Raw genomic sequence first — 26,654 nt, forward strand, 5'->3', positions numbered from 1 at the left:
GGAGACGGTTAAGTTTAGTCTCTAAAGGAGACGGTTAAGTTTAGTCTCTAAAGGAGACGGTTAAGTTTAGACACTAAAGGAGACGGTTAAGTTTAGTCTCTAAAGGAGACGGTTAAGTTTAGTCACTAAAGGAGACGGTTAAGTTTAGACACTAAAGGAGACGGTTAAGTTTAGTCTCTAAAGGAGACGGTTAAGTTTAGACACTAAAGGAGACGGTTAAGTTTAGTCACTAAAGTAGACGGTTAAGTTTAGACACTAAAGGAGACGGTTAAGTTTAGTCACTAAAGGAGACGGTTAAGTTTAGTCACTAAAGGAGACGGTTAAGTTTAGACACTAAAGGAGACGGTTAAGTTTAGTCACTAAAGGAGACGGTTAAGTTTAGTCACTAAAGGAGACGGTTAAGTTTAGTCTCTAAAGGAGACGGTTAAGTTTAGTCACTAAAGGAGACCGTTGTTGTGATTGTGTGTTTTCTGGGTTGTCGTGGGTCCTGTGTGTTGTTGCCATGGCAGCAGGTCTGTGCAGCGCCAGCGTTCTCTGCTGGTCCCAGTGAAGTCACAGCATTCCACACACACACACACACACACACACACACACACACACACACACACACACACACACACACACACACACACACACACACACACACACACACACACACACACACACACACACACACACACACACACACACACACACACACACACACACACACACACACACACACACACACACACACACACACACACACACACGTTTCTATCCTTTACTCGTCTAAAATAAACGTTTAATAACTTTCTTTAACTGTGCAAATTTTAAAATATGACCAAACCAAACTGTGTGTGTGTGTGTGTGTGTGTGCGCATGCATGTCTGTGTGTGTGTGTGTGCGTGCGAGTGTGCATGCGTGTTTGTGTGTGTACGTGTGTGCGTGTGTGTGTGTGCGTGCTTGCCTGCCTGTGTGTGTGTGTGTGTGCGCGTGTGTGTGCACACGTGTGTGCGCGTGTGTGCGTACATGTGAGTGTTTCTGTGTGTGCGTATTTGCGTGTGTGTGCGTGTGTGCGTACATGTGTGCGCCTGTGTGTGCGTGTGCCTGCCTGTGTGTGTGCGTGTGAGTGTGTGTGTGTCTGCGTCTGTGTGTGTGTGTGTGTGTGAGTGTGTGTGTGTCTGCGTCTGTGTGTGTGTGTGTCTGAGTCTGTGTGTGTGTGCGTGTGTGTGTGTGTGTGTGTGTGTCTGCGTCAGTGTGTGTGTGCGTGTGTGTGTGTGTGCGTGTGTGTGTGTGTGTGTGTGTGTGTGTGTGTGTGTCTGCGTCTGCGTGTGTGTGTGTGTGTCTGCGTCAGTGTGTGTGTGCGTGTGTGTGTGTGTGCGTGTGTGTTCCCGGGGACATGCGGCACCAGGAGCAGGACGCTCCGCGGACACAGAGCCTCTCAGTGGCTCCTGATCGTCCTCTCTCTCAGAACCACAGACGTCTCTTTGTCGTTGTTGTTCGTGACCTGATCGTTGTTTTTGTTCTCGCCACAGAAGAAAGAAACAAACCCGACGCAGGAACGAGGAGCGGAGGAGAGGAGCCCACGTGGCCCCGAGAGGGGCCCAGAATAAACCCCCGGCTCCGTGATGAGAGGCTCCGTGACTCTTCAGTGACGGGGAGGACTCACGCAGCATCTGTGCACCTTTAATGGTTTAAACTTTGATGCTCCTCAGCTCGTTACTGTGGACGAGAGAGGCGCAGGACAGATGTGTTCCCCCGAGGACGGACCGCTGCTGCTGGGGTCCAGACGCCACACACACACACACACACGTGAAGGGAAGAGTCCAGGTCATGCTCTTATTCTGAAAAACCAGCTGTTTTAGACTGAGGAGACATGTTTCCTGTGATCAAACAGGATTTACTGTGTTTGACAGGAAACCATCTTTTCATTGATGTTAAATATTAAAAGAAGAAGAACGTGAACGTGTTTGTTGGTTCAGACGCTGGAAACCGAACTTTACAGGCGAAGTGTATTAACGACTTGATGTCTTAGGGCGCACTCCCACTGTGCCTCCGTCCCGTGCCCCAGCACGTTCCACGGCTAAAGTCTGGTTCCTTTGACCAGTGTGAGTGCAACCGTACCACGTCTAGGAGCGGCACGCTTGCCGTCCACGGCCCGTTTGGGAGAGGTGGGCTTTAGTAAAGCACGTTTGCACGTGTACGAGCACGAGCGTGCGCACGTGTACGAGCACGAGGCCTACGGCGGCTCTGAGGTCATTTCCTGTGCGCCTGTTGGGACGTAGAGAAAAGAAGGAGGGACCATGCGCGGACATTTCAAACAATGGCGGTGAAAGGTTCACGTTGGTGTGATGCGGAGGTGGAGTGTTTACTGCAGATTTGGTCGATGAAAAGATTCAAAAACAGTCGACAAGACGCACAAAAACTCAGAGGTCTACGGAAAGATCTGGAAACAAAGCCACGCATCGCCATGACGTCATCAATGCGTGTGACGTGTTACGGCGTGATGACGTATAGGCAGCAAGAAGCATTCTCCGAGGCCCAGGTAGTGTGAGTACAAACGGGCCTGGAGGGGGGGACAAGGACCCTAAAGCACGGGGCACGGGACGCACGCACAGTGGGAGGGCGCCCTCTGTCTTCTTCAGTAAACATGAAGCTCATTTATCAAATGTTGGTGGAAAAACACGTGAAGCAGGGGACGCTTCAGGTTTCCTTCGTTAGCATTTAGCTCAGTGCGTAGATCTTAGAGGTGTCCTCTAGGAGCCTAAACACTTTTGGTGCCAAAATAACAAGATGGCGACGGTCAAAATGCCAAAGTCGTGGCCTGTTTCACACGGTCTGTGACATCAGCATCAGCAGACGCGTGGAACGCTGCAGCGCGGCGAGAAAAATGAGACTTTATCGGCTGAAAAAAGCCAAAAGTCCAAACTGCAACAAAGAGAGAAACGACCCAGGGGGATGCGTCAACTCCCGTTTAACTCCTCAGAAACCTTTAATCCTCAGGAAACGGTCACGACGGCGAGAGAGAGACGGCGTCCTGTCCCAGAGACGTCCAACCAACGTGGCGAACGAAGCACGAGTGGAACAGCCTGAGGAGGAAGTCACTCCCAGGCTTCATCATGTTTCTGCTGCAGCAGCGTTTAAACTCCAGGTTCCACATTACTCCACAGCCTGACTGGTGTTAGCCGCAGAGAGGAGGGTCCTGATGAGCTTCCTGTTCTGGTCTCTGAGCAGCCGAGCACACGGGATTATTTCCTTACTAAACGGCAGAAGAGGGGAGAGTTATTTCTGGCACGAGGGTCAAGAGTTCAGCGTCCGCCCGAGTCGTTTCAGACGGACGTGAACTCTGATGAGTCACCGCACGAAAGCTCAGCACCACAGAAACCTGCTTCTGCGGTGCTGAGTCAAGAACACGCATCACACACGAGAGTGAGGCGTTCAGGCTCCTAGAGGAACCTTTAACACACGTTTATGCTCCTAGAGGAACCTTTAACACACGTTTATGCTCCTAGAGGAACCTTTAACACACGTTTATGCTCCTAGAGGAACCTTTAACACACGTTTATGCTCCTAGAGGACACTTTAGCACACGTTTATGCTCCTAGAGGACACTTTAACACACGTTTATGCTCCTAGAGGACACTTTAACACACGTTTATGCTCCTAGAGGACACTTTAGCACACGTTTATGCTCCTAGAGGACACTTTAACACACGTTTATGCTCCTAGAGGACACTTTAGCACACGTTTAGGCTCCTAGAGGACACTTTAACACACGTTTAGGCTCCTAGAGGACACTTTAGCACACGTTTAGGCTCCTAGAGGACACTTTAGCACACGTTCATGCTCCTAGAGGACTCTTTAACACACGTTTATGCTCCTAGAGGACACTTTAGCACACGTTTATGCTCCTAGAGGACACTTTAGCACACGTTTATGCTCCTAGAGGACACTTTTGTTCTGTAGTTCTTACTATTGTGAATTTTATTGTAAACAGCTTCATCCTCCTAACTGCAGGCGGCTTCAGAACAGCCTGAACTGAGTGTGTGCCCTTTGGTGCCGGGGTCCGCCTGAGCCCGTTAATGGAGAGACAGGTCGGTGCTGATGCTGTCACAGCGGACCGTGCCCATCACTGACTTCACTTCCTGCCCCGCAGCGGTCAAAGGTGCCTGTGTTCAGCCGGCTCCTGCAGATGGGGCTCAGGCTGACTCACCTCCTCCTCCCCCGAGTCGTCACCGCCGGCACGAGCCACGACAGGAGGTCACAAGCGTAAAGAGTGTGACCTCCGCCCCGCGTCCTGCTCCAGGTGACACGTTAGACACTAATGATCCCAAACATGATCCTCTCCGCGCTGACCTGCAACCTGAGCACAGGTGAGGGCGCAGGTGAGGGCGCAGGAGCTACGGTGTCAGTCAGCAGGTGATGGGTGCAGGGTTCAGCTGCAGGGACGTTCACGTGGACCTCTGACCCTTTAGCACATGTTTATGCTCCTAGAGGACACTTTAGCACACGTTTATGCTCCTAGAGGACCCTTTAGCACACGTTTATGCTCCTAGAGGACCCTTTAGCACACGTTTATGCTCCTAGAGGACACTTTAGCACACGTTTATGCTCCTAGAGGACACTTTAACACACGTTTATGCTCCTGGAGGACACTTTAACACACGTTTATGCTCCTAGAGGACACTTTAACACACGTTTATGCTCCTGGAGGACACTTTAGCACACGTTTATGCTCCTAGAGGACCCTTTAGCACACGTTTATGCTCCTAGAGGACCCTTTAGCACACGTTTATGCTCCTAGAGGACACTTTAGCACACGTTTATGCTCCTAGGGGACACTTTAACACACGTTTATGCTCCTGGAGGACACTTTAACACACGTTTATGCTCCTAGAGGACACTTTAACACACGTTTATGCTCCTAGAGGATACTTTAACACACGTTTATGCTCCTAGAGGACACTTTAGCACAAGTTTATGCTCCTAGGGGACACTTTAACACACGTTTATGCTCCTGGAGGACACTTTAGCACACGTTTATGCTCCTAGAGGACACTTTAACACACGTTTATGCTCCTAGAGGACACTTTAACACACGTTTATGCTCCTAGAGGACACTTTATCACACGTTTATGCTCCTAGAGGACACTTTAACACACGTTTATGCTCCTAGAGGACACTTTAGCACACGTTTATGCTCCTAGAGGACACTTTAACACACGTTTATGCTCCTAGAGGACACTTTAGCACACGTTTATGCTCCTAGAGGACACTTTAGCACACGTTTATGCTCCTAGAGGACACTTTAACACACGTTTATGCTCCTAGAGGACACTTTAACACACGTTTATGCTCCTAGAGGACACTTTAACACACGTTTATGCTCCTAGAGGACACTTTAACACACGTTTATGCTCCTACACTTTAACACACGTTTATGCTCCTAGAGGACACTTTAGCACACGTTTATGCTCCTAGAGGACACTTTAACACACGTTTATGCTCCTAGAGGACACTTTAGCACACGTTTATGCTCCTAGAGGACACTTTAGCACACGTTTATGCTCCTAGAGGACACTTTAACACACGTTTATGCTCCTAGAGGACACTTTAACACATGTTTATGCTCCTAGAGGACACTTTAACACATGTTTATGCTCCTAGAGGACACTTTAACACATGTTTATGCTCCTAGAGGACACTTTAACACACGTTTATGCTCCTACACTTTAACACACTGATATGCTCCTAGAGGACACTTTAGCACACATTTATGCTCCTAGAGGACACTTTAACACACGTTTATGCTCCTACACTTTAACACACTAATATGCTCCTAGAGGACACTTTAGCACACGTTTATGCTCCTAGAGGACACTTTAACACAGGTTTATGCTCCTAGAGGACACTTTAACACACGTTTAGTCTCCTAGAGGACACTTTAACACAGGTTTATGCTCCTAGAGGACACTTTAACACACGTTAATGCTCCTAGAGGACACTTTAACACAGGTTTATACTCCTAGAGGACACTTTAACACACGTTTATGCTCCTAGAGGACACTTTAGCACACGTTTATGCTCCTAGAGGACACTTTAGCACACGTTTATGCTCCTAGAGGACACTTTAACACACGTTTAGTCTCCTAGAGGACACTTTAGCACACGTTTATGCTCCTAGAGGACACTTTAGCACACGTTTATGCTCCTAGAGGACACTTTAACACACGTTTATGCTCCTAGAGGACACTTTAACACACGTTTATGCTCCTAGAGGACACTTTAGCACACGTTTATTCTCCTAGAGGACACTTTAACACACGTTTAGTCTCCTAGAGGACACTTTAACACACGTTTATGCTCTAGAGGACACTTATGTGACTCTAATGGACCCGGTCAGTGTACACAGACAGTTTTTCCATAAATGTTTCTTTTTTATTTAAACTTATTTTAACTCTTTTTTTTATGTAAATTGAGGAGAAAAAGTAGAATTAGCTCAAGAGAATCATCCGTCCGTCTCAGTCCTCGGCTCTAAAAACCCACATCAGTCGACCCCTCCCTGCACCCTGCACCCTGCACCCTGCACCCTGCACCCATCACCCTGCACCCTGCACCCATCACCCTGCACCCATCACCCTGCACCCATCACCCTGCACCCTGCACCCTGCACCCTGCACCCATCACCCATCACCCATCACCCTGCACCCATCACCCATCACCCATCACCCTGCACCCTGCACCCTGCACCCATCACCCTGCACCCATCACCCTGCACCCATCACCCTGCACCCATCACCCTGCACCCATCACCCTGCACCCTGCACCCTGCACCCTGCACCCTGCACCCTGCACCCATCACCCTGCACCCTGCACCCTGCACCCTGCACCCATCACCCTGCACCCATCACCCTGCACCCATCACCCTGCACCCTGCACCCTGCACCCTGCACCCATCACCCTGCACCCTGCACCCTGCACCCTGCACCCATCACCCTGCACCCATCACCCTGCACCCTGCACCCTGCACCCTGCACCCTGCACCCATCACCCTGCACCCTGCACCCTGCACCCTGCACCCTGCACCCTGCACCCCGACCAGACACTCGATACTGGACCCGGTTCAAAAACAGTCCCTGAAACAGGTTTTAGGTTCCAGGCTGAGAAATAGTGAAGCGGAGAGTTTTGGATTTCAGTTCAAAACATCCTGAGACACACTGGACACTGATAATGATGAAGCGCACACACACACACACACACACACACACACACACACATCTTATCTGTACAGAGCAGTGTGTGTGTGTGTGTGTGTGTGTGTGTGTGTGTGTGTGTGTGTGTGTGTGTGTGCTTTTTAATCCTTTCAAACATGTGTTCAGGCTCATTCCTCCCTTCTCTTATCCGATCCTCGGAGAATGTGGCGCGGCTGCTTTGGAGCGAAAAAGGCCAAAGGAGCAGACGAGGAATTTCAAATTACGCACACGTGACGCGCGGAAAGGGTCGCGCGTAAAGGGTCGCGCGTAAAGGGAAGGCTGGCGGTGTCAGGCACGGTTCTGGTCCTGATGGACCGGTCCGTGGGTTCGGACTGACAGGCGTCACCTCAGCTGTCTACACGGTTTCCATAGTTACTGAACATCTGACAGCGTCACCGGGAAAATCTGCGTATCTGGGGCCGTTTGACCCAAACGCGCGTTTCTGAGTCCACAGGTGGAGGAAACGGACCCGGAGCGCGTTTCTGAGTCCACAGGTGGAGGAAACGGACCCAGAGCGGGTTCTTACCTTGATGATGCTGCTCCGGCGCGGCGCCGCCTTCACAGAGTCCAGCAGGACGGTGTCGGTGTCCGGTCCGCCCCCGGGGAGGATCACGCCGCTCCGCCGGCCGCGGGGCGCTCTCGGCGGGATGCAGTCCGGCGCCCCGTCCCCGCACAGCCCGTCTCCGGGTCCGTCCCGCTCCGACATGTCGAGGAGCACCGAGGGCTCGGTTCGAAAACACCGGGAGAGGAAATCAATCAAGTCTTCGGTTCTGACCCGAGGAAAGTTTGAGTTTGGATTCCATCAAACCCGAAGTGTCTCTGACGGATCACACACACACACACTCACACACACACACACACACACACACACACGCACTCACTCACACTGACACACTCACACACACACACACACACACTCTGTGCTGGAATCAAAGCATCACACGCAGCTTCAGAACCCACTCGGATGGATCTGGACCGGTGCGCGCAACAGGTTCCGCCGCGTCCGCTCGAGCTTTTGTCCGCGAGGCACAAAAACAAAAACGCGTAAAGCTTCAGAGCGCGAGGACAGAAGTGCAGCAGGGAAATGTTCGAGTCCAGACACACTGACACCTCCTCCTCCTCCTCCTCTTCTTCTTCTTCTCCTCCTCCCAAAAACACACCGATGTCAAAGTGCGTGAAGGAGCGGGTGCGCGCTGCGGTGTCACGTCGGAAGGTGCGTTCACGGTCCGCGCCGCTCGGACTCCGCGGCTCCGTGCGGGCGTCGCGGTTCTTCAGCAACAACAGGCGACTTTTGCCGAGACGAGGAAACACAGTTGACAGTCCCGCCTCCCCCCTCCTCCCCCTCCTCCCCCCTTCCTCCCTTCATCAATGCGCGGCCCCGCCCACATTCCGCCCCGGATCTGGAGTGACGCGCGCAGCGGCCAATGCGCGGCACCGCGAGGCGGGTCGGGCGCAGTTGGACGCGCTGATTGGTGCAGAGCAGATAATGACGCGTCTACTTTTATAGATATTAACATTTCCTGGATTTAATTCTTTAATTTGATTTAAACAAAAGGTAAAAAAGTGAATTTCCTCTTGAAAGTTCAGTTCAAACACAAAGAAACTGGAGTTTTTTGTTCAGTTTTTACTGATTTGAGCAGAAAAACATGAATTATTTTAATAAACATAAGATATTTTCCCTTCAATTACATCAAAATAAATAAAACTACTTTTTGTAAATGATCAAGAGATTATTCAAACCTTTATTTCCTCATTCATTCACTTTGAAATGTCATGAACTTCATATGTTATATATTAACAATATAAATAAACTCAAGTGTCATTGATAACGATAAAGGTGTGAACCTCTTTGTTATTTATTGTGTTTATTTAAGATGCTCTTGTGTGTTTAAAGATGATTTTCTTTGAATAAAATTATGAATAAATGAGATCTGCTCAGATAAAAAGTCGGGGAACTTCTGTTTTTAGATTAAAAAGTTCTTAAAAAGTTATTATTTCTTTATTCAGCGTTTGTTTGAGCCGCTCACAAACACAGAAACACAGTTACAGTTTAAACACAAGACAACGAATGATACGATGAATAAAATCAGACTTTTTCCAGAGTTTTCTCCACAGCTTCATCCGAGCAGGGGCGGATTCCTGTGGTCCGGGGCCCTGGGCTCCTGTGTGTTTGGGCCCCCATATTATTAATTATTTCATTATTAATCACAAAATAAAACACTAGAACAGAAGAAGAGTTCGCAAACCTGAAAAGCAAACGCTGTCACTTTAGCTGAATTTTTTGTAGAAACGTGTGTTAAAGTGTCCTCTAGGAGCATAAATGTGTGCTAAAGTGTCCTCTAGGAGCATAAACGTGTGCTAAAGTGTCCTCTAGGAGCATAAACGTGTGTTAAAGTGTCCTCTAGGAGCATAAACGTGTGTTAAAGTGTCCTCTAGGAGCATAAACGTGTGCTAAAGTGTCCTCTAGGAGCATAAACGTGTACTAAAGTGTCCTCTAGGAGCATAAACGTGTGTTAAAGTGTCCTCTAGGAGCATAAACGTGTACTAAAGTGTCCTCTAGGAGCATAAACGTGTGCTAAAGTGTCCTCTAGGAGCATAAACGTGTGTTAAAGTGTCCTCTAGGAGCATAAACGTGTGTTAAAGTGTCCTCTCGGAGCATAAACGTGTCTTAAAGTGTCCTCTAGGAGCATAAACGTGTGTTAAAGTGTCCTCTAGGAGCATAAACGTGTGCTAAAGTGTCCTCTAGGAGCATAAACGTGTGTTAAAGTGTCCTCTAGGAGCATAAACGTGTGTTAAAGTGTCCTCTAGGAGCATAAACGTGTGCTAAAGTGTCCTCTAGGAGCATAAATGTGTGCTAAAGTGTCCTCTAGGAGCATAAACGTGTGTTAAAGTGTCCTCTAGGAGCATAAACGTGTGCTAAAGTGTCCTCTAGGAGCATAAACGTGTGTTAAAGTGTCCTCTAGGAGCATAAACATGTGCTAAAGTGTCCTCTAGGAGCATAAATGTGTGTTAAAGTGTCCTCTAGGAGCATAAACGTGTGTTAAAGTGTCCTCTAGGAGCATAAACGTGTGCTAAAGTGTCCTCTAGGAGCATAAACGTGTGTTAAAGTGTCCTCTAGGAGCATAAACGTGTGTTAAAGTGTCCTCTAGGAGCATAAACGTGTGCTAAAGTGTCCTCTAGGAGCATAAACGTGTGCTAAAGTGAACTCTAGGAGCATAAACGTGTGCTAAAGGTTCCTCCTCGTTCGCTGACTGAACTCTGGATCCACGAACACTCGCAGTGAGGTGTGAGTGTCGAGCTCCAGACACTAATGGACCTCACCAGCCGACTACATTCCACACACACACACACACACACACACACACACACACACACACACACACACACACACACACAGAAAACATCACACACACACACACAAACATATCTCTCTCTCACACACACACACACACACAGACACACACACACACACACACACACACACACACACACACACACACACACACACAGAAAACATCACACACACACACACAAACATATCTCTCTCTCACACACACACACACACACACACACACACACACACACACACATGTTAAAGTCTCAAGTCTCTTCAAAGTGAAAAAGGCTCAGACGTGATCTTCTTCACCTCCTTTATACTTTTATTTGATCTCATCTGACGATTAAAGGTGACCGTTAAGTTTAGTCTGAAGGTGACCGTTAAGTTTAGTCTGAAGGTGACCGTTAAGAAGAAGAATTCCTTTATTAGTTCCTTGAATGGGGAAATTCAATTTTCACTCTATTATTTTTTACACACACACACACACACACACACACACACACACACACACACACACACACACACACACACACACACACACACACACACACACACGACCTATAAACATGCAACTAATGCAGAGATGTTAGAGCGAGGGGGCTGCCAGTGACCAGCGCCCCGAGCAGTTGGGGGTTCGGTGCCTTGCTCAACAGCACCTCAGCAGTGAACAGGAGATGAGCTGGCACCTCTCCAGCCAAGTCACCTAAGGACTGAGCTGCTGCCGCCCCGAGTGACTAAATTAAGTTTAGTCTCTAAAGGAGACCGTTAAGTTTAGTCTCTAAAGGAGACCGTTAAGTTTAGTCTCTAAAGGTGACCGTTAAGTTTAGTCTCTAAAGGAGACCGTTAAGTTTAGTCTCTAAAGGAGACCGTTAAGTTTAGTCTCTAAAGGTGACCGTTAAGTTTAGTCTCTAAAGGAGACCGTTAAGTTTAGTCTCTAAAGGTGACCGTTAAGTTTAGTCTCTAAAGGAGACCGTTAAGTTTAGTCTCTAAAGGAGACCATTAAGTTTAGTCTCTAAAGGTGACCGTTAAGTTTAGTCACTAAAGGAGACCGTTAAGTTTAGTCTCTAAAGGAGACCGCTAAGTTTAGTCTCTAAAGGAGACCGTTAAGTTTAGTCACTAAAGGAACCGTTAAGTTTAGTCTCTAAAGGAGACCGTTAAGTTTAGTCACTAAAGGAGACCGTTAAGTTTAGTCTCTAAAGGAGACCGTTAAGTTTAGTCTCTAAAGGAGACCGTTGAGTTTAGTCTCTAAAGGTGACCGTTAAGTTTAGTCACTAAAGGAGACCATTAAGTTTAGTCTCTAAAGGTGACCGTTAAGTTTAGTCACTAAAGGAGACCGTTAAGTTTAGTCTCTAAAGGAGACCGCTAAGTTTAGTCTCTAAAGGAGACCGTTAAGTTTAGTCACTAAAGGAGACCGTTAAGTTTAGTCTCTAAAGGAGACCGTTAAGTTTAGTCACTAAAGGAGACCGTTAAGTTTAGTCTCTAAAGGAGACCGTTGAGTTTAGTCTCTAAAGGTGACCGTTAAGTTTAGTCACTAAAGGAGACCGTTAAGTTTAGTCCCTAAAGGAGACCGTTAAGTTTAGTCTCTAAAGGAGACCGTTAAGTTTAGTCTCTAAAGGAGGCGGTTAAGTTTAGTCACTAAAGGAGACGGTTAAGTTTAGACACTAAAGGAGACGGTTAAGTTTAGTCACTAAAGGAGATGGTTAAGTTTAGTCTCTAAAGGAGACGGTTAAGTTTAGTCTCTAAAGGAGACGGTTAAGTTTAGTCTCTAAAGGAGACGGTTAAGTTTAGTCACTAAAGGAGACGGTTAAGTTTAGTCTCTAAAGGAGACGGTTAAGTTTAGACACTAAAGGAGACGGTTAAGTTTAGTCTCTAAAGGAGACGGTTAAGTTTAGTCTCTAAAGGAGACGGTTAAGTTTAGTCTCTAAAGGTGACCGTTAAGTTTAGTCACTAAAGGAGACCGTTGAGTTTAGTCACTAAAGGAGACCGTTAAGTTTACTCTCTAAAGGAGACCGTTAAGTTTGCTTCTCACCACATTACAACAGACAAAGAAGTTCTTCTTTCAGTGTCTGTTTCTTTGAATCACTTTAAAGGATGAACACTGGAGGGCGCCAGCACCTCACAGACACACACACACACACACACACACACACACACACACACACACACACACACACACACACACACACACACACACACACACACACACACACAGCAGCAGCAGGTTCATTTAAACATTAAAGCTTTTCACAGTTACATTTATTTATTTATTAACATTCACACAAAGATGATTCAATATTTAAACTATATTTCATAAATGTATTTACATGTTTTTAAAGGAGTCCTCTTTAAATATGTTTTGTTGTTAATAAACTTGATGAAATAATAAATAAATATAATATAAATCAGAGCAACATAAAAATAAAAAGAGGTAAAGATGATTCATTAAATACAAAATTAATTAAAAATACATAAATTAATTAAAAATACATACATTACTCAATAAAATATAAATAAATTACTTACACAACCAGAAAGAGACACAAAACAACCACAAAGAGACACAAAACAACTACAAAGAGACACAAAACAACTACAAAGAGACAAAACAACAACAAAGAGACAAAACAACTACAAAGAGATACAAAACAACTACAAAGAGACACAAAACAACTACAAAGAGACAAAAACAACTACAAAGAGACACAAAACAACCACAAAGAGACACAAAACAACTACAAAGAGACAAAAACAACTACAAAGAGACACAAAACAACCACAAAGAGACACAAAACAACTACAAAGAGACAAAAAACAACTACAAAGAGACACAAAACAACCACAAAGAGACACAAAACAACCACAAAGAGACACAAAACAACTACAAAGAGACACAAAACAACCACAAAGAGACACAAAACAACCACAAAGAGACAAAACAACCACAAAGAGACAAAACAACTACAAACAGACACAAAACAACCACAAAGAGACACAAAACAACTACAAAGAGACAAAACAACCACAAAGAGACACAAAACAACGACAAAGAGACACAAAACAACCACAAAGAGACAAAACAACTACAAACAGACACAAAACAACCACAAAGAGACACAAAACAACTACAAAGAGACACAAAACAACCACAAAGAGACAAAACAACTACAAACAGACACAAAACAACCACAAAGAGACACAAAACAACGACAAAGAGACACAAAACAACCACAAAGAGACAAAACAACTACAAACAGACACAAAACAACCACAAAGAGACACAAAACAACTACAAAGAGACAAAACAACCACAAAGAGACAAAACAACCAGCAAGAGACACAAAACAACCACAAAGATACACAAAACAACTACAAAGAGACACAAAACAACCACAAAGAGACACAAAACAACTACAAAGAGACAAAAAACAACTACAAAGAGACACAAAACAACCACAAAGAGACACAAAACAATTACAAAGAGACACAAAACAACTACAAAGAGACACAAAACAACCACAAAGAGACACAACAACCACAAAGAGACACGAAACAACCACAAAGAGACAAAACAACTACAAAGAGACACAATCAACCACAAAGAGACATGAAACAACTACAAAGAGACAAAAAACAACCACAAAGAGACTCAAAACAACTACAAAGAGACACAAAACAACTACAAAGAGACAAAACAACTACAAAGACACACAAAACAACTACAAAGACACACAAAACAACTACAAAGAGACAAAACAACTACAAAGAGACAAAACAACCACAAAGAGACACAAAACAACTACAAAGAGACACAAAACAACTACAAAGAGACACAAAACAACCACAAAGAGACACAAAACAACTACAAAGAGACAAAAAACAACTACAAAGAGACACAAAACAACCACAAAGAGACACAAAACAATTACAAAGAGACACAAAACAACTACAAAGAGACACAAAACAACCACAAAGAGACACAACAACCACAAAGAGACACGAAACAACCACAAAGAGACAAAACAACTACAAAGAGACACAAAACAACCACAAAGAGACATGAAACAACTACAAAGAGACAAAAAACAACCACAAAGAGACTCAAAACAACTACAAAGAGACACAAAACAACTACAAAGAGACAAAACAACTACAAAGACACACAAAACAACTACAAAGACACACAAAACAACTACAAAGAGACAAAACAACTACAAAGAGACACAAAACAACCACAAAGAGATAAAAAACAACAACAAAGAGACACAAAACAACTACAAAGAGACACAAAACAACCACAAAGAGACATAAAACAACTACAAAGAGACAAAACAACTACAAAGAGACACAAAACAACTACAAAGAGACACAAACAACTACAAAGAGACACAAAACAACTACAAAGACACACAAAACAACTACAAAGAGACACAAAACAACTACAAAGAGACACAAAACAACTACAAAGACACACAAAACAACTACAAAGAGACACAAAACAACTACAAAGACACACAAAACAACTACAAAGCGACAAAACAACCACAAAGACACACAAAACAACTACAAAGACACACAAAACAACTACAAAAAGACAAAACAACTACAAAGAGACACAAAACAACTACAAAGAGACACAAAACAACCACAAAAAGACACAAAACAACTACAAAGAGACACAAAACAACTACAAAGAGACACAAAACAACCACAAAAAGACACAAAACAACCACAAAGAGACACAAAATAACTACAAAGACACACAAAACAACTACAAAGAGACAAAACAACTACAAAGAGATACAAAACAACTACAAAGAGACACAAAACAACTACAAAGAGACAAAACAACCACAAAGAGACACAAAACAACTACAAAGACACACAAAACAACTACAAAGAGACACAAAACAACCACAAAAAGACACAAAACAACCACAAAGAGACACAAAATAACTACAAAGACACACAAAACAACTACAAAGAGACAAAACAACTACAAAGACACACAAAACAACTACAAAGAGACACAAAACAACTACAAAGAGACAAAACAACCACAAAGAGACACAAAACAACTACAAAGACACACAAAACAACTACAAAGAGACACAATACAACTACAAAGAGACAAAACAACTACAAAGAGACAAAACAATTACAAAGAGACAAAAAACAACCACAAAGAGACACGAAACAACTACAAAGAGACACGAAACAACTACAAAGAGACAAAACAATTACAAAGAGGCAAAAAACAACCACAAAGAGACACGAAACAACCACAAAGAGACAAAGAAACAAAACTACTATATGTATTTAGTGTATTAATTTAGGTCTTTGTAATTCTTATTTTTGAATTTTGTTTATTAATTTATGTTTTTCAAGCTTTTATTGTTTAGGATTCAGGATTTTTCCGCGTCTTATTTTGAAAGGTCGAGCGGAAGCAGCGTTGTGCTCGCTGACTTTACTGTGGAGGAAACTTTTGTGCAGACAGCGGCTCCTCCTCTGCACGCCCCGGACCTGCAGCCACATCAGCCGGACACTCTCCGCTCAAACTCCCGCTCCCGTGTGTGAACCGGCGGGTCCCGGCCCCGGTGAAGACCCGCGGGTCCCCTCAGAGGATTACCGGAGCACGGCGGCGGAGATGGAGCGGGGGTCCCGGTGAAGTTCGGGCTCAGATTCGGCTCATCCGTCCGCGGCTCCTCCGGCTCCCCGTCCCCGCCTCAGAGGCCATGGGCTGCGGCTTGAGGAAACTGGAAGACCCGGAGGACAGCAGCCCCGGGAAGATCTACTCCACCCTGAAGAGACCGCAGGTGGAGACCAGGACCGAGACCGTGTACGAGTACGTGCTGCTGGACTTCAGCCTGGAAGGTAGGACCGGACCCCCCCCCCCCCCCCACACACACACACACACACACACACACACCCCCACCTTTAAGACCTGAACCAGCACTGACATGGAAGAGCATTCCCGCCATTACAGAAACAACCTACTTTAAAAACATCCTGCAAATTATTATTATTTAAACACACACACACACACACACATGGACACACGCACACACACATGCGCACACACCAACGCACGCACTCACGCACACACACACGGACACACACACACGGACACACGGACACACACGCACACATGGGCACACATGGACACAGACACACACACACACATGGACACACACACACACATTGACACACACACACGGACACACACAGACACACACACGTACACACACACGTACACACACACACACACACACACACACACACCCTCCCATGTTGCAGGCGTGCAGCCAGAGCGACCACCTGCTGTGATGAACTGATTTGGACGCTTGTGATGATCTCAGACGGCCGAGGTTTCCTTTCTCTGGGGATAATCCTTCATCCGGGCATCAGACCGGCGAGCTGCGGCAGTGACAGTGACGGTGACTGTGACCTATTTGGGAGGAAATAGAGATTAACGTGTGAACCACAGAGGAAAGTTCAGTTTAGAAAGAGGGCCGCTTGGCCGACAGAGAGACGCTTGCACCAGATTTAGTAGAAATCTGATTTCCAACACACTTTAACAAGTGTGTCACATGCGTCTCTAAGGGCGCCCTCCCACTGTGCCTCCGTCCCGTGTCCAAACACGTGTCACGGCTAAAGTCTGGATCCTTTGACCAGTGTGAGTGCAACCGTACCACGTCTAGGAGCGGCACGCTTGCCGTCCACGGCCCGTTTGGGAGAGGTGGGCTTTAGTAAAGCACGTTTGCACGTGTACGAGCACGAGCGTGCGCACGTGTACGAGCACGAGGCCTACGGCGGCTCTGAGGTCATTTCCTGTGCGCCTGTTGGGACGTAGAAAAAAGAAGGAGGGACCATGCGCGGACATTTCAAACAATGGCGGTGAAAGGTTCACGTTGGTGTGATGCGGAGGTGGAGTGTTTACTGCAGATTTGGTCGATGAAAAGATTCAAAAACAGTCGACAAGACGCACAAAAACTCCGAGGTCTACGGAAAGATCTGGAAACAAAGCCACGCATCGCCATGACGTCATCAATGCGTGTGACGTGTTACGGCGTGATGACGTATAGGCAGCAAGAAGCATTCGCCGAGGCCCAGGTAGTGTGAGTACAAACGGGCCTGGAGGGGGGGACAAGGACCCTAAAGCACGGGGCACGGGACGGAGGCACAGTGGGAGGGCGCAGTGGTTTTTATCACGCGGAGGACGTTTGTTCCTGTGTTTCCGGATGAGTTTGGGTTTAAGTTGTGATTTGATGCAAAACAGAACGAGGGAAGAAGAGATCGACCTGCAGACGTTCCTCTGCTGCATGAGGCTTTTTTGGGAAGTGTTCTGGTTTTAGTGCCTGGCATCAGCAGGGAGTCATGGGTTCTGCTCTCAGACGTGTGTGTGTGTGTGTGTGTGTGTGTGTGTGTGTGTGTGTGTGTGTGTGTGTGTGTGTGTGTGTGTGTGTGTGTGTGTGTGTGTGTGTGTGTGTGTGTGTGTGTGTGTGTGTGTGTGTGTGTGTGTGTGTGTGTGTGTGTGTGTGTGTGTGTGTGTGTGTGTGTGTGTGTGTGTGTGTGTGTGTGTGTGCAGTTTCGAGCTTTGTTCTGACACCAAAGTTGTAAACGAACGCCCCGTGAGAGCGAACCGTTCCCTTATTGGTCAGAAATCTCCGCGGCCACTGTCCAATCCTACGTTAGCAACCGTAACTATGCAGATGTGGCTGCTCTCTTACGCATCTTTGGTCATTTATCGGTTAAATAATCCAGTAACGGGTCGGATCAGAACTCCAGCGATGCTGCGTTTGAGATAAACACGCTCGTACGGTTCAGATGGAAGCCACTTTAACGCTAAGATGGTTGAGTCTCCTGGTTCTCATGGTCTCGGCAGATCCATCTGAACTCTGGTTTGAGATCTTTGGGGAAGCGGTGAAAACACTGGCTGCTGATTGGATACTTTCCCTTTGTGTAACATGCGTTTACGGATCAAAGGCCCAACCTCAGGAGCCCGGTCCATATTCAACAGAAGGATCCAGAGAAACAAGCGTTAGCGAGCGGCTAACAGAATTAGAGCTACCTCGGTCTGAACACGGGTCGTATTTGCACGTGTTTCTTCCTCTTGCTCTGTAAACCAGAGGAGGATTCGACCGTCACACTTAAACCGACGCTGATGTGTTCGCTCGCTTTGCAAACTTCTCCACTTTTCTCCGTCACACGTCACCGAACGGATCCGAGAGTAAAACAGACGCAGCTCAGAGATCAGGACGATACACGGCGAGTGTGTTCGGAGTTAAAGTATCACCAACGTTTAGTTTGCTGTGCCACAAACGGGTCTTTACAGACATCGCGTGGCTGCTTGTTTCTAACCCTCTGGAGATCCGCAGACGTCGGACGGTCGTTCCCAAACGAACCCGTCGTGCGGTGAAGACGAGTGATGTGTGAACAAAAGGAAATAACTAATAAAGATCTGGTAATCTGCAGATTACGCACGGATACAAGTGAAACCTCACTCTGCGGTCTTGTTATAAAACAACCTGAAGTTTTTATACGGCAACAGTTTCCCTCAAGATAATATAATAAAGTTGCATTTCATCTTAAAGTGAAACTATCTTTCGTCGCTGACGGCCGAGGCTTCGGAGCGACGTCGTGCAAACAGAAGTGACGGGACTCAAGGACCAGAGGGTGATGTGGAGGGTGCAGAGCGACGGTGGGTCAGGACGAGATGAACAAATGGGACGGAACAAAGGGATCAACGGGCGGAGAGACGGCTTTAACCTGAGGGGACGCGTGTTCATCTCTGGACGGACGAAAGAACTGAACCGAAAACGGGAGAAGGAACGGGGGACGGACTGAAACCTGCGTCCGGTCCGTGGAGAGACACGACCGATGGGTCCAGACGTGTTTCCACCCTCCGAGAAATCGATCCACGGTCCTGATGGTTAAAGCGTATCATGGGTCTTTACAGACTTTGCGTGGCGGCTCGTTGGCGACCGCACTTCCTCGCTGATGGTGTTTTTTACAGCGTGAGTTCAGACGTCGACCCTGAACGTTCGGGTGAGACGGTCGTTGAGCAGCGAGTCTCACACGTCTGGTTTTTGTGAGTTCTTCATGAATCTTTGGTCTGTGGAGGTTCTCGTGTGTCCAGGGCGTCGTTCAGTCAGAAGCAACTGGACCTGGTTCTTTGTCTTTGTCTTCCTGACAAACAACCAGGTCCAGCTGCTTTGGACTGAAGTTGCTTTTGACTGAAGCTGCTTTGGACTGAAGTTGCTTTGGACTGAAGTTGCTTTGGACTGAAGTTGCTTTGGACTGAAGTTGCTTTGGACTGAAGTTGCTTTGGACTGAAGTTGCGTTTGACTGAAGTTGCTTTTGACTGAAGTTGCGTTTGACTGAAGTTGCGTTTGACTGAAGTTGCGTTTGACTGAAGTTGCTTTGACTGAAGTTGCTTTAGACTGAAGTTGCTTTGACTGAAGTTGCTTTAGACTGAAGTTGCTTTGGACTGAAGTTGCTTTGGACTGAAGTTGCTTTGGACTGAAGTTGCTTTGACTGAAGTTGCTTTGGACTGAAGTTGCGTTTGACCGAAGTTGCTTTGACTGAAGTTGCGTTTGACTGAAGTTGCGTTTGACTGAAGTTGCTTTGACTGAAGTTGCTTTAGACTGAAGTTGCTTTGACTGAAGTTGCTTTAGACTGAAGTTGCTTTGGACTGAAGTTGCTTTGGACTGAAGTTGCTTTGGACTGAAGTTGCTTTGGACTGAAGTTGCGTTTGACTGAAGTTGCTTTGGACTGAAGTTGCTTTGGACTGAAGTTGCTTTGGACTGAAGTTGCTTTGGACTGAAGTTGCTTTGGACTGAAGTTGCTTTGACTGAAGTTGCTTTGACTGAAGTTGCTTTGGGGAAACCTGAATCTATGGAAACCACAGAGACACTGACGTAAACTGCAGTGAGTTTGTTTTAATGTTCATTTTGTGGAGTTGTGTTTTACGTGTTGAGGCTGAAACTGTGGAGACGTCTGCACGTCTGCACGTCTGCACGTCTGCACGTCTGCACGTCTGTGACTGCAAACACCAGCTGCTTTCTCTCCATAACAACGTTGCACACAGAAAAGCTTCCGTCCTCTGTGTTTCAGCTCTGAGGTCGTTGTCGTTGTTGTCACTGAAGCAGACTGAGCAGAGGTTCAGTGCTCGGTGTCGGTGTGAGCGTGAGCGTGGACGCTTCGTCCGTGCAGAAAGGCCGAGTTAGAGCCACACACAGGATCCAAACATCTGCAGCGTCCAGTGGAGTCGTGAGTTTGTTAAAGGCGGAGGTGTGAAGCGTCAACAGTCCTGTAACTCTTGGAAAAGTGTCGGTGCATTCCTGACGAGCACCTGGCGCACAGATGCCTCTCCGTCCGGAGGTCTCGGCCTCGTCGAACTGCTTTTCTCTGACGGTTTCTGTTCCTCCAGGAAACGTGCAGAAGAGTTTAGACTCTGCAGAGACGCGATCGGTGCCCGCGCCGCGCCGCTCCACGCCGCTCCACCCTCCTCTGGCCCCGTTCTCCTGCGTTTCTGGGACACGCTCCTGTCACAGCTCTTCCTCTCTCACACACACACTTGCATGTAGACACACACACACCGCAGCCCCAGTGTGTGTCCCACAGCTGAGCTCTGCAGCAGCTCGGCCTCGTTTCTATTCCCCGGCTGAGACGAGAGCGGACGTGAGGCCGGAGCCCGAGGCGGCGGAGCTGACGCTGAGACTTCCCTGAGCTCGTTACTGAGACGTGACGTGACGGGGACCCTGAGAGCTTTTTACTGTGGTCTTTGAAGCTCAGGATGTTAAACGGCTTCTGTGTTCGATCACTTTCATGGTTTAGAAGATAAAGACGCTGATTTTGTGTCAGATTTAAACCAAATAGCACAAATATTTATACTAATGACAGCGTCTTTAGGCCAAGTATGAAAAATTAAACACAGTTTTGGACCCGTGTGAGGAGGGGAATGTATCGGGAAGATAAAGTCGCAGATTTACGAGATTAAAAGTGTAAAAAACGTATTTTTCAGAGTTTGCTGCCGTCGTAGAAACCTGCAGCAGCATCTGTGCTGATCCTGAGTCAGTGGAGTTCAACAGGGAGCGATAACAAAACACTGTTTTTACGAATTTTAATCTCAAATCTACGACTTTACTTTCTCAGATTATCCCCTCCCCCCTCCTCCCCGGGTTCATAATCCTTTTTTTTTTTGCGTACTTTGCCCTAAAACGCAAATCGTAGAAATCCGAACGTGTATTTTTATCTCCACGTCAGCTGCGTTAAAGCAAAATGTATTTGTCCCATTTGATGAAACAGCAGAAAGCGTTTCTAACCCTCTGGAGATCCGCAGAACCCTCTGGAGATCCGCAGACGTCGGACGGTCGTCACTAACGAACCTGTCGTGCGGTGAAGACGAGTGATGTGTGAACAAAAGGAAATAACTGCTGTATTTTTTTCGGATTATAAATCGCAGTTTTTTTCATAGTTTGGCCGCGGGTCAGACTTGTACTCTAGAGCGACTTATAGATGTTTTTTACTTCTTTATTTTGCATTGTCGGCCGGTGAGACTTTTACTCCGGAGCGCCTTTTAATCCCAAAAATTCGGTAGTATAGATTTGGTAATCTGCAGAATACGCACGGATACAGATGAAACCTCACTCTGCAGCCTTGTTAGAAAACAACCTGATGTTTTTATACTTTAGATTTTAAATTTTCGACCCCAACAGTTTCCCTCAAGATGAATAATAAAGTCGTTTCTCATCTTAAAGTGAAACTACCGTATTTTCCACATTATCAGGTCATAGAACAGACGCTACAGTCGAGGCTGGGGTTACGTTAAGGACCGCCTCTAAACCCATTGATGCTAAGTTAGCGTGCTAGCGCTGTTGCCTTCAGTGGAACAGTGATCGTACGGACTCTTCTACTTGCTGCTCTCTGTTCAACAACCCACTGTTGGAGTTTGTCCTCCAGCTGCAGCCGTCTCGCTCTGTTCCCTCTAAACTCTGTTTAGTCTTCTTTTACTCGGCGCAGGTCGTCTTGTTGCTTCCATTGATTGGTTCATGTTCAACTCTCTGGCTGCTGCTCTATTCCCGTGTTCTACTGCGTGACTAATGGCCTTGAGTGTAAACTCTGCGTCGTAAGCGTGTCTCTTAACAGGAGCCATTTTGGGCTCTTTACACAAACACACACATGGAAATGAAACGGCACGCTTCACGCAGTCGTATATCTCAACATGCACCGCGCGTTACTTCTTCTACGGGGGAAAATAGAGTCGGCGGCTGCTCACCGTAGTTGGAGACCTGTTGTGGCTCAATATTGGTGCATATATAAGGAGCACTGTCGGCTTTTGAGACATGTGAAGGTTTTTAGGTGCGGAACATACGCTATCTTTCGTCGCTGGCGGCCGAGGCTTCGTAACGGCGTCGTGGCAAACACTTGAAGTGACGGGACTCAAGGATCAGAGGGTGATGTGGAGGGTGCAGAGCGACGGTGGGTCAGGACGAGATGAACAAATGGGACGTAACAAAGGGATTAACGGTTGGAGAGGCGGCTTAACCTGAGGGGACGCGTGTTCATCACTGGACGGACGAACTGAACCGAAGACGGGGAAGGAAACGTGTGAGGGACTGAAACCTGCGTCCGGTCCGTGGAGAGACGGCGACCGGCGGGTTCAGACGTGTTTCCACCCTCCTAGAAATCGAACCATGGCCCTGAGCGTTAAAGCGTATCAGCCGGGACTCGTCAGCGCTTTCAGGGATGAGTGCAATTTTCTCTAATCTCCGTCTAATCTGGGAATCTGAGGGATTATTCTAGATTAAAGTCGGTGCTTTCATTATTGCATTTGGAGGAGATTTGAAGGGCAGCAAAGACCTTAAACCGCTCAATTATCCATGATTTTTATCCCAGTCTGAATCACGTCAGAGGAGGAGCAGCTTCTTCTTCTTCAGGAGTCTCCTGCTGCTGGACATTAGAGAGAATGCAGCTTTAAGTGGAGTCTCCTCCTGCTGGACATTAGAGAGAATGCAGCTTTAAGTGGAGTCTCCTCCTGCTGGACATTAGAGAGAATGCAGCTTTAAGTGGAGTCTCCTCCTGCTGGACATTAGAGAGAATGCAGCTTTAACCCGAGATCGTTGTTTCCACACACGTATAATCAGGTACTGATGGCGTCTCTCTCTCTCTCTCTCTCTCTCTCTCTCTCTCTCTCTCTCTCTCTCTCTCTCTCTCTCTCTCTCTCTCTCTCTCTCTCTCTCTCTCTCTCTCTCTCTCTCTCTCTCTCTCTCTCTCTCTCTCTCTCTCTCTCTCTCTCTCTCGTCTGTTCACCGGGGGATTTGAACCCCGGTTTTTCCCGTGGTGCGGCGTCTTTAGCGTCATGGTAACGCACCCACTGAGCTGCTGGTGGCCTGTTTTTCCCTCCTGTTGCCGGGCAGCTTTCTCCCTTTCACACCTTCTCTCCCGTCCACGCTCATAAAACCTCCTAACTGCTGTCTGGCTCCGTCCTTTCTCTCAGCTCTGTCCCCCTCCACCTCTCTCACTTCCCCTCTTTTATTCCCTTCTTCCTCCTCCTCCTCCTCACTTTTCTCCCACACAGCCCCTAAACAGAGGCCTCAGTGTGCGGGTGGACGGGGCGAGAGGCAGCAGGGGGGGAGGGGGGGGTGAGGACTGAAAGCAGGGTGGAGGAGACGGTAAAAAGGCCCCAACAAAAGCCCCGGGGGGGGGGGGGGGGATGGAGCACGACACCACGGTGCTGCTGGAGGCTTCATCTGCAGCGCCGCGGCCCGTTCTGAAGGCTGCAGGCTCGTTTCTGCTCTACGTCATCTGTCCGTGTCCAGTGCATACTTATATATGCTGTTCATACACGCGGGTGGTGGTCACACGTGCTGGTGGTGGTCACACGTGCTGGTGGTGGTCACACGTGCTGGTGGTGGTCACACTCACCGTGCATTCACACCAGAAGCTATGGAGGTCATTAAATCGCTTCGGGCGCTTGTAAGAGAGGAGAAAACTTCATCATCTTTGTTCCAAACACGGTCAGAAACGCTTCTGACGTTAGAACCAGAGGTTTAAGTGTCCGCGCTGAGTTCAAGGTTCTGTAATTACTGCAGGACAGTTGAGTGTCCGCGCTGAGTTCAAGGTTCTGTAATTACTGCAGGACAGCAGAGTGTCCGCGCTGAGTTCAAGGTTCTGTAATTACTGCAGGACAGTTGAGTGTCCGCGCTGAGTTCAAGGTTCTGTAATTACTGCAGGACAGTTGAGTGTCCGCGCTGAGTTCAAGGTTCTGTAGTCACTGCAGGACAGTTGAGTGTCTGCGGTGAGTTCAAGGTTCTGTAATTACTGCAGGGCAGTTGAGTGTCTGCGGTGAGTTCAAGGTTCTGTACTCACTGCAGGACAGTTGAGTGTCCGCGGTGAGTTCAGGCTTCTGTAATTACTGCAGGACAGTTGAGTGTCCGCGGTGAGTTCAAGGTTCTGTAATCACTGCAGGACATTTGAGTGTCCGCGGTGAGTTCAAGGTTCTGTAATCACTGCAGGACAGCAGAGTGTCCGCGGTGAGTTCAAGGTTCTGTAATCACTGCAGGACAGTTGAGTGTCTGCGGTGAGTTCAAGGTTCTGTAATCACTGCAGGACAGTTGAGTGTCCGCGGTGAGTTCAAGTTCTGTAATCACTGCAGGACAGCAGAGTGTCCGCGGTGGGTTCAAGGTTCTGTAATTACTGCAGGACAGCAGAGTGTCCGCGGTGAGTTCAAGGTTCTGTAATTACTGCAGGACAGTTGAGTGTCCGCGGTGAGTTCAAGGTTCTGTAATCACTGCAGGACAGTTGAGTGTCCGCGGTGAGTTCAAGGTTCTGTAATCACTGCAGGACAGTTGAGTGTCCGCGGTGAGTTCAAGGTTCTGTAATCACTGCAGGACAGTCGAGTGTCCGCGGTGAGTTCAAGGTTCTGTAATTACTGCAGGACAGTTGAGTGTCCGCGGTGAGTTCAAGGTTCTGTAATCACTGCAGGACAGTTGAGTGTCCGCGGTGAGTTCAAGGTTCTGTAATTACTGCAGGACAGTTGAGTGTCCGCGGTGAGTTCAAGGTTCTGTAATCACTGCAGGACAGCAGAGTGTCCGCGGTGAGTTCAAGGTTCTGTAATTACTGCAGGACAGTTGAGTGTCCGCGGTGAGTTCAAGGTTCTGTAATCACTGCAGGACAGTTGAGTGTCCGCGGTGAGTTCAAGGTTCTGTAATCACTGCAGGACAGTTGAGTGTCCGCGGTGAGTTCAAGGTTCTGTAATCACTGCAGGACAGTTGAGTGTCCGCAGTGAGTTCAAGGTTCTGTAATCACTGCAGGACAGTTGAGTGTCTGCGGTGAGTTCAAGGTTCTGTAATTACTGCAGGACAGTTGAGCGTCTGTCATCGTTGTGGACGCTCACATCCTGATGCTGCGTTCACACCGAACAAGATCGCTTCAGACACTTGGATCGCGTCGCTGACTCACATTCGTCTCATTTTTGATCATTGCTTCTATCGCAGGTAGCATTTGAGGCGGCTAGCGAACTGAAGCTAACCCCAGCACAACCTACTCTGCTGTTGTGCAGATGTGAAGTGATGCTAATGCTAATGCTAACAGGGATCTGATGCTTTAAAAGAACAGAAATGAGCTCAGAGAGGAAGTGTGTGTCTCTCCGTAGCTGCACAGGTGCCGTTCTCCTGTAGATCAGACTTCTTCTTCTCCTCCTCCTCCTCCTCCTCCTCCTCCTCCTCCTCCTCCTCCTCCTCCTCCTCCTCCTCCTCCTCCTCCTCTTCTTCTTCTTCTTCTTCTTCTTCTTCTTCTTCTTCTTCTTCTTCTTCTTCTTCTTCTTCTTCTTCTTCTTCTTCTTCTTCTTCTTCTTCTTCTTCTTCTTCTTCTTCTTCTTCTTCTTCTTCTTCTTCTTCTTCTTCTTCTTCTCCTTCTCCTCCTTCACAAAACCTCGCACAATCTGTTTATAAAGATTACACAAAAAAGCAACATGGTCGACGGTTAAAGCGCCAAACTCTATGCTATTGCATATTTACATATTTGAATGCCTCTAAAATATGTTAAATAAGTGAAATACTGTATAATGTCACATTCTCAGG

General features: G+C 47.1%; 2 protein-coding genes across 3 annotated transcripts in view; one reads left to right on the forward strand and one right to left on the reverse strand.

The window, feature by feature from the left end:
- plcl1 (phospholipase C like 1) overlaps nucleotides 1-8,496 on the reverse strand; it is a 49,847-nt gene extending 41,351 nt beyond the window's left edge. The window contains exon 1 of the mRNA XM_083921220.1: nucleotides 7,762-8,496. Coding sequence (XP_083777346.1) covers nucleotides 7,762-7,941 — 180 coding nt within the window. The 5' untranslated portion in view covers nucleotides 7,942-8,496. The remainder of the gene's footprint in view (nucleotides 1-7,761) is intronic.
- Nucleotides 8,497-16,115: 7,619 nt separating this feature from the next.
- The window catches only part of rftn2 (raftlin family member 2), a 24,880-nt gene continuing 14,341 nt past the window's right edge, over nucleotides 16,116-26,654 (forward strand). For both annotated transcript variants that reach the window (XR_014593371.1, XM_083921228.1), the window contains exon 1: nucleotides 16,116-16,443. Coding sequence is in view for 1 of the 2 variants with exons in the window: in XM_083921228.1 (XP_083777354.1) it covers nucleotides 16,305-16,443 (139 nt within the window). In the remaining variant the exon portion in view is untranslated. The remainder of the gene's footprint in view (nucleotides 16,444-26,654) is intronic.

This window comes from Echiichthys vipera (genome assembly GCF_963691815.1).
Source record: "Echiichthys vipera genome assembly, chromosome: 10".
In the NCBI taxonomy this organism is placed as follows: Eukaryota; Metazoa; Chordata; class Actinopteri; order Perciformes; family Trachinidae; genus Echiichthys; species Echiichthys vipera.